Consider the following 9,337-nt stretch of genomic DNA (forward strand, 5'->3'; position numbering starts at 1 on the left):
TCCAAAAACAGCATTTTACATTGGCCCGTGATGTTCAGAAAATGTTCACACACAATGTGCACACATATTACAGAAATACTCGTCATAAACGTTGACAAATTACATAACAATTATTTAAAGAATTATAGATATACTACTTTTAATGCAACCGCTGTGTCAGATTTCAAAACAACTTTACGGGGAAAGCACATTGTTCAATATTCTGAGTACAGAGCTCAGCCATCAAAGCAAGCTATACAGTTACCCGCCAAGTCATGGCGTCTGCAAAACTCCAAAATAGTGTTATAAATCTTTCCTTACCTTTGCTGATCTTCGGCAGAATGCACTTGAAGGATTCCCACTTCCACAACAAATGTTCATTTGTTCGATAAAGTCCATAATTTATGTCCAAATACCTCCGTTTTGTTGGCGCGTCCAGAACACTATTCCAAAGGCACGAGACGGGGGCGCAAATAAATAGACGAAAAGCTCAAAAGTTCCATTACAGTTTGTAGAAACATGTCAAACGATGTTTACAATCAATCTTTGGGGTATTTTTAATGTAAAAATGCGATAATTTTCCAACCGGACAATAGCGTATTCATTCCAGAAGGAAAAGAAGGAAAGGCGCGCATCACCAAGTCCCATGTCCTCAGACAGGCCACTCATTGACTGAGCTCCTGTTTTCTGCCTAGTAACAGGAGAAGGATGAAACCCCTCTGCAGGCCCCCCTGTGGCTCAGTTGGTAGAGCATGGTGTTTGCAATGCCAGCATGGTGTGTTATACATACTGGCCTTCCCCGTGGCTCAGTTGGTAGAGCATGGTGTTTGCAATGCCAGCATGGTGTGTGCAACGCCAGGGTTGTGGGTTCGATTCCCACGGGGGGCCAGTACAAAACAAATGTATGTATTCACTACTGTAAGTCGCTCTGGATAAGAGCGTCTGCTAAATGACTAAAATGTAAATGTAAATTTAAACCAGTTTCTAAAGACTGTTGACAGCCAATGGAAGCCTTAGGAAGTGCAACATGACCCCTTAGACACTGTAGTTTTGATAGGAATTCAAAAGAAAAACTACAATTCTCAGATTTCCCACCTCCTGTTTGAATTTTTCTCAGGATTTAGTAGATACAGTATGTAGATACAGTACGAGTTCTGTTATACTCACAGACATCATTCAAACAGTTTTAGAAACTTCAGAGTGTTTTCTATCCAAATCTACTAATAGTATGCATATCCTACCTTCTGAGTCTGAGTAGGAGGCAGTTTAATTTGGGTACGTTTTTCATCCGAACGTGAAAATACTGCCCCCTATCCCTAAGAGGTTTTAACAAACCTCCAAACGAGCTTCAATGCAATACAGCACTCTTTCGGTGGCCTCCAACTGCTATTAAATGCTAGTAAAACAAAATGCATGCTCTTCAACCGATCGCTGCCCGTACCAACCCGCCCGACTAGCATCACTACTCTGGACGGTTCTGACCTAGAATATGTGGACAACTACAAATACCTAGGTGTCTGGTTAGACTGTAAACTCTCCTTCCAGACTCATATTAAGCATCTCCAATCCAAAATTAAATCTAGAATCGGCTTCCTATTTCACAACAAACCCTCCTTCACTCACACTGCCAAACATACCCTCGTAAAACTGACTATCCTACCCATCCTTGACTTCGGTGATGTCAGTTTCAAAATAGCCTCCAACACTCCAATCAGCAAACTGGATGCAGTCTATCACAGTGCCAACCGTTTTGTCACCAAAGCCCCATATAGCACCCACCACTGCGACCTGTATGCTCTCGTCGGCTGGCCCTCGCTACATATTCGTCGCCAAACCCACTGGCTCCAGGTCATCTACAAGTCTTTGCTAAGGTCGCCTTAACTCAGCTCACTGGTCACCATAGCAACACCCATCCATAGCACGCACTCCAGGAGGTATATCTCACTGGTCATCCCCAAAGCCAACACCTATTTTGGCTGACTTTCCTTCCAGTTCTCTGCTGCCAATCACTGGAACGAATTGCAAAAATTGCTGACTTTGGAGACTTATATCTCCCTCACTAACTTTAAGCATCAGCTATCTGAGCAGCTTACCGATCGCTGCAGCTGTACACAGCCCATCTGTAAATAGCCCATCCAACTGCCTACCTCATCCCCATGTTTTTATATACTTCTTTTGCTCTTTTCCACCCCAGTATCTCTACTTGCACATCATCATCTGCACATCCATCACTCCAGTGTTAATTTGCTACATTGTAATTACTCTGCTACTATGGCCTATTTATTGCCTTACCTCCTTACTCCATTTGCACACACTGTATATAGATTTTTCTGTTGTGTTATTGACTGTACATTTGTTTATCCCACGTGTAACTCTGTGTTTGTGTCGAACTGCTTTGCTTTATCTTGGCCAGGTCACAGTTGTAAATGAGAACTTGTTCTCAACTGGCCTACCTGGTTAAGTAAATAACTAAAATCTTAACTTTATTGACAACACCCAAATGGATACTGTCATTAACGCGGTTCTTCAATAATTACACATAATTCTTAATGCTTTAGCAAACATATTAAACAGGACATTCAAATATCCTTACAATTATAATCCAAGGTAGTGTGAAATGAACTCATAAGCAACCTGGAAATGGATGTTACTCCCCTGAATTTTCCCCATTCACATTCAGAATACATTGTGAAAAACTAAAATCTTTGCTCACCATTTTTGCTCCAGGCAGATATAGTACATCCATAACTATCGCTTTCCTCATTAGCAGGGAGGAGTTTCTGCAATCAAATTGCCCTCGTGCTGCAATTTTAGCAAATACAGAAAGGGGCCTATATTGGAGACCAAAAGTTGTCTGGCACACTGCTTAGAGTTTCAACAACATTAATATCTTATTTCTAGCCTACAATCATCGATGTTACTACTAATGTGAAAACAAGACAAAATATGACTGTTCTTGCTCATTTTAAGGCAAATGTCAAATTTTTACATTCATTACAGATGTCAGTTGTTGTACAACATCATGGCTACGCTGTTGGCATCACCTTTTACAGTGGATTACCGCTGTTGTGGGCCTTTAACCATCTGTATGACTTTGTTGTTCACACAGGAGAGATATGGGACTATCTTGGATCCTCTGGGGAGCCTCAACAACATCATGATGCTGACGAGGCAGAGAAGAGTCTCTCCAGATCAGAACACCTCAAGAAACACCTGCAGAGATCCACAGGGAAGAGAACTCACTGCTGCTCTGACTGTGGGAAGAGGTTTGTTTCTCCAGGACATTTAAAATCACACGAGAGAATACACACGGGGGAGAAACCTTATAGCTGTGCTCAATGTGGGAAGAGATGCACCCAGTCATCAGACCTTAAAAAACATGAGAGAATACATACAGGAGAGAAACCTTATAGGTGTGATCATTGTGGGAAGAGTTTTGTTCATTCTGGGAAGCTGACTGTACACAGGAGAATACACACAGAGAAGCCTTATACCTGTGATCAGTGTGGGAAGACATTTGTTCAATCTCACCAGCTGACATTACACCAGAGAATACACACAGGAGAGAAACCCTATTGCTGTGATCAATGTGGGAAGAGTTTTACAAGATCTTGCGAACTGACATTACACCAGAGAATACACACAGGAGAGAAATCGTATAGCTGTGATCAATGTGGGAAGAGTTTTGCTGCATCTAGCAATCTGACTGTACACCAGAGAACACACACAGGAGAGAAACCTTATAGCTGTGGTCAATGTGGGAAGACATTTGTTCAATCTCACCAGCTGACATTACACCAGAGAACACACACAGGAGAGAAACCTTTTAGCTGTGATCAATGTGGGAAACGTTTTGCTTCATCTAGCAATCTGACTCTACACCAGAGAATACACACAGGAGAGAAACCCTTTAGCTGTGATCAATGTGGAAAGCGTTTTGCTGCATCTAGCAATCTGACTCTACACCAGAGAATACACACAGGAGAGAAACCCTATTGCTGTGATCAATGTGGGAAGAGTTTTACAAGATCTAGCAAACTGACATTACACCAGAGAATACACACAGGAGAGAAACCTTTTAGCTGTGATCAATGTGGGAAGAGTTTTGCTGCATCTAGCAATCTGACTCTTCACCAGAGAATACACACAGGAGAGAAATCTTATAGCTGTGATCAATGTGGGAAGAGTTTTGGTCGATTTGGGCAGCTGACTGTACACCAGCGAACACACACAGGAGAGAAACCTTATAGCTGTGATCAATGTGGGAAGACATTTGTTCAATCTCGCCAGCTGACATTACACCAGAGAACACACACAGGAGAGAAACCTTTTATCTGTGATCAATGTGGGAAGAGTTTTGCTGCATCTAACAATCTGACTCTACACCAGAGAATACACACAGGAGAGAAACCCTATAGCTGTGATCAATGTGGGAAGAGTTTTGGTCAATTTGGGCAGCTGACTGTACACCAGAGAATACACACAGGAGAGAAGCCTTATAGCTGTGATCAATGTGGGAAGAGTTTTGCTGCATCTAGCAATCTTACTCTACACCAGAGAATACACACAGGAGAGAAACCTTATAGCTGTGATCAATGTGGGAAGAGTTTTACAGAATCTGGCAGTCTGACAAGACACCAGAGAATACACACAGGAGAGAAGCCTTATAGCTGTGATCAATGTGGGAAGAGTTTTTCTGCATCTAGCAATCTGACTCAACACCAGAGAATACACACAGGAGAGAAACCTTATAGCTGTGATCAATGTGGGAAGAGTTTTACAGAATCTGGCAATCTGACAAGACACCAGAGAATACACACAGGAGAGAAACCCTATTGCTGTGATCAATGTGGGAAGAGTTTTATAAGATCTAGCAAACTGACATTACACCAGAGAATACACACAGGGGAGAAGCCTTATACATGTGATCAGTGTGGGAAGAGTTTTGCTGCATCTAACAATCTGACTCTACACCAGAGAATACACACAGGAGAGAAACCTTATAGCTGTGATCAATGTGGGAAGAGTTTTGTTCATTCTGGGAATCTGACTGTACACAAGAGAACACATAGAGGAGAGAAACCTCTTAGCTCTGCCCAGAGATAATCTGATAAAAGATCTCTGATCAAATATCAGAAAATACATGGAGTTGTTTCATGATATCAATAAATAAACTTCACAATGTAGAATGTTAACACATTGTAGTAGGACAATGTAGACACCTAAACGTTTGCCCCTTCAACAATTGATTTCAACATGATATGGATATTAGCCTTGGGGAAAATCCAGGCTCTGAAAGGGTTGTTACACTTACCACGTTGGTGACCCACTTGAATCAAAATGCAACACTTCAAAATGTAGATAGCTGTTTTCTACAAATTGTCCTCTAACCAGGGATGTACACATTATTCCCAGATTCCGTGTGGTTTTTGAGCTGTTAGTTTAACAGGACGTGCAACTTCATCTCCCTCCTGTCACACAAATGATTTTAGCATGATATCGATGAATAAGTGTTGTGTTCCTTTGTTTTGGGACCCCTACATTTAAATGCGTCACTCCAAAATGTAGCTGACTGTCTTCTGCAGGTTGTCCTCTAATCAGTGAGGTAAAATATATCTCCCATTTCCATGTGTTTTTTTAGTTGTGTTAGTTTCAACAGCACGTACAACCTGATTTCCCCCCTAATCGATATCAGTGATTTATTGCTACTTGTCAAAACAACAGTGTTTCTGGTGCTTGTACAGTTTATAAGGTGCTTGTTTAAAAAATACAAGTAATATGATTATTGTGGCAGATGTTTGTGTATATAGCACATGTTATGTTTAGGTTTTCAATTTATCACAAACTGTTTCTGCATATTGGTTATTGATTTAGACAGCCCACCAGACATTATTTCCTAAAGGACTTAATGATGAAATGCCTATGTATTTTATGTTGTGATTCTGAACTTGAATTATTTCCCTATTTAAGATAATTGTGATGCTTTTCGTACGATGTACCCAATGATTAATGAAAACTTGTCCTCATTGTGGTTTTATTTAATGCGTCTTATTTATACACTGTAGTGTTTGTGAAATGCTTGTTATGTTTGGTAGCACTTATTTATTTGTCCTTTGCCTCCAACCCCTTTCCATGCATGGAAAATATCCCACCCAGCAAAATGTAATTGAAAAGATGTTGAAAATAAGACTATGCCCAACATCCAATACACATTCAGTTTTAGTTGAAAGTGAAAGTTGAGAAGATGTAGTTTTTTTCATTGACTTGAAAACAACTTAAATTCAACGTCCTTGCAGCCTATACACATTGACTCAGTATAATAAATTGGTCTATAATCAATTGTATTAACAATCCTACATCACTCCAGCATTTATTGACAACATTCAAATTCTAATTGTCTTTATTCCACTACTGAAGAAGCATGACTCAAATCACCTCATATTTCAAACATTCAGCCTGACAAAAGATACGTGTTTTATTATTCCATGCGTCACCATTAAGTTAATTATTGCCAATACATATTAACAAAGGGGTGTACATTTGGTTTGATATTTCATATTTACAATTAATGTAACATTTAGTAATCAATGATTTATGCAACCAACTGACAATTTTTGGGTACAATTATATTGACGGAATATCAGGGATAATTTTATAATGTAATTTTATAATATCAGGGATCATTCTCAGATGTGCCAACCCAAATGTACTAGAGCATGACATTGGGGACTGGGCCCCGATCCAACAACATGCCTATCTAGTGAACCCTGAAAAGAGAGAGAAGCTCCGCAGTGAGGTGTGGAAAGTTACTATGGATATTGCAGGAGTTTCCTCTTGAAATCAGACATGTCTGTGGTGAGGACAACTTGGTTGCTGATTGTCTCAAGGGTGGGCAGTCAAAAATGTTTTGTGTTTAGCCATTGCGTTGCCATGGATCCCAATTTATTTTGACTGCACGTTTTTCCGTATTGGAGATGAGTTTTGTTTGGGCTCGTTCCAAGGAAGACGAGAGTTCTAGAAGCTAGTGAGTTTTAGGAAGACGAGAGTTCTAGAAGCTAGTGAGTTTTAGGAAGACGAGAGTTCTAGAAGCTAGTGGGTTTTAGGAAGACGAGAGTTCTAGAAGCTAGTGGGATTTAGGAAGACGAGAGTTCTAGAAGCTAGTGAGTTTTAGGAAGACGAGAGTTCTAGAAGCTAGAATTTTAGGATTCTATAGAAAGAAAAAGGATTAAAAAAATTATACGTGTAATAAATAATTATTATTTTGTTTTCTTGTTTTTATTTGTTGATTGTATATTATTATTTAGAAATACGTGTTTTTTCTTGTTTTTAATTGTTGACAGCCAGTAGACACCATGTTTATATTGTAGAAGGTGAAGCATTGTAGATGATTAAGTGAAATGGAAGTTGTAGAGATACTCTGAATGATCGGCTATGAAAAGCCAACTGACATTTACTCCTGAGGTGCTGACCTGTTGCACCCTCGACAACCACTGTGATTATTATAATTTGACCCTGCTGGTCATCTATGAACATTTGAACATCTTGGCCATGTTGTGTTCTAATCTCCACCCGGCACAGCCAGAAGAGGACTGGCCACCCCTCATAGCCTGGTTCCTCTCTACCCGGCACAGCCAGAAGAGGACTGGCCACCCCTCATAGCCTGGTTCCTCTCTACCCAGTACAGCCAGAAGAGGACTGGCCACCCCTCATAGCCTGGTTCCTCTCTAGGTTTCTTCCTAGGTTCTGGCCTTTCTAGGGAGTTTTTCCTAGCCACCGTGCTTCTACACCTGCATTGCTTGCTGTTTGGGGTTTTAGGCTGGGTTTCTGTACAGCACTTTGAGATATCAGCTGATGTAAGAAGGGCTTTATAAATACATTTGATTTGATTGATTGATTGATTGATTGTACAACTGAATGCATTCAACTGAAATGTGTCTTGGGTACATATTGGTGTCGCCTGGTTAGTCAGTATGTGTTACACCTGTGCTGGCTTGTCCATCTCGTTAGTGGGAAGGTGTTTCACCTGAGCTGGTCCAGGTTCTATTTAAGAGTGTCTGGCCCAGTGCTCCAGTTGTCTTGATACATGTGGAGAGTCAACACCTTTAGTTGCTCCACCTTTTTGGTTTGCTTCCTGTCTTTAAGTTCGATGTGGATATGTCTTTTGTTTGCCTCTTCTTGGGCAGATTTAGTGGTTCTCATGGTGGGTGTCTTTTAGGTCCCAGTTGTTGTTACTAGTCAACTTTTAGTGGACACCCCCATAGTGTCTTTCAGAGCCCCTCCTAAAAAACAAGCTTATATTTTGGGTTGGATGTTGCATCCAATTAATATTTTAATCAATGGATTTTCCTTAGAATGCTAATCTGTCTTTCAGTTGTTAATCTTATGTTTGTTGTGGTAAATATTTCTGTTTATTTTCATTGTTTTATTTTTTTTCCTGTGAAGCATCCATGTCTGAAATGTGCTGTATAAATAAAGCTTGATTTGATTTGAACATATTGCAAAACTAATGAACCCAATGACTGACCAATCAACAAACTATTGGTCCACCTTAGTATGAAAAACTATCAATCCCACGTTTCCAGCCTGCTGAAGGCGTGGTGGAGTGGTAAACACCACCCCCGGCTCTACCAGGGGCTTGAGGTGGTCTCCCACAGCTCTGCTTATGTCATGTTCTGTGGCCTTGCTGTTCCATTTCTTGACTGCACCTGCAACACAGAAACACATTTAGTCATATTATATAAACCACTCAAAGTAATGGATATGGAGCATCTATGGCCTCAGTTACACCTGGCACCTAAATGTGACTTCTGTCATCTGATCACTCCAAGTTGCATTAGGTTCAGATCTACCAGGATGGGCCTTTGACATAGTCTGGATGCAGTCAGGCCACTGAATATGCATAAGCAATGTATAGAGATGGGGTGAATGAGGGGAAAAGTACATTTGACACAAATGACCTTCATAATATCAAAGAACAAATGTGTGTCTGAGGGGAAATTAACTTCATACAGCCAAAAGGGGTGAGAAATTACACCAATATCAGTGAACAATTTGCACTAATGTAAATAAACATAGATGATGGAACATATTACCTTTTGCTGACGTGATGAACCGCTAAGGGGACATAAATATTTAACATCTAAACCATGTGTGACCTCTCACCTCTCTGGCTGTAGAAGTGTTCTTCCTAACCAGTCCCTCAACAGCTCTCTGACTGAGCTCCACCCTCACTGGGTCTTCAGAGGAGAGGAAGGCTGAGGAGGGATGGAAGGATGAATGGATCAGTCACTCAATAAAGTGTAGAGCTGCTGTCTGACAAAATCACTATTTTAGTAGTTCATTAAAGTAAATAAGGCTT

The 9,337-nt window shown here is 40.6% G+C and overlaps 1 protein-coding gene across 1 annotated transcript; it reads left to right on the forward strand.

Annotated features, from left to right (window-relative positions):
* Nucleotides 1–687: 687 nt before the first annotated feature.
* Nucleotides 688–7,975, forward strand: LOC145875782 (uncharacterized). The gene is made up of 2 exons (XM_082971596.1): nucleotides 688–724; nucleotides 3,089–7,975. The coding sequence occupies exons 1-2, from the start codon at nucleotides 688–690 to the stop codon at nucleotides 5,083–5,085; spliced, it is 2,034 nt and encodes a 677-aa protein (XP_082827722.1). The 3' UTR covers nucleotides 5,086–7,975.
* Nucleotides 7,976–9,337: the final 1,362 nt, after the last annotated feature.

This window comes from Salmo salar, unplaced genomic scaffold, assembly GCF_965601325.2.
Source record: "Salmo salar unplaced genomic scaffold, fSalSal1 ptg000357l, whole genome shotgun sequence".
Taxonomy (NCBI): domain Eukaryota; kingdom Metazoa; phylum Chordata; class Actinopteri; order Salmoniformes; family Salmonidae; genus Salmo; species Salmo salar.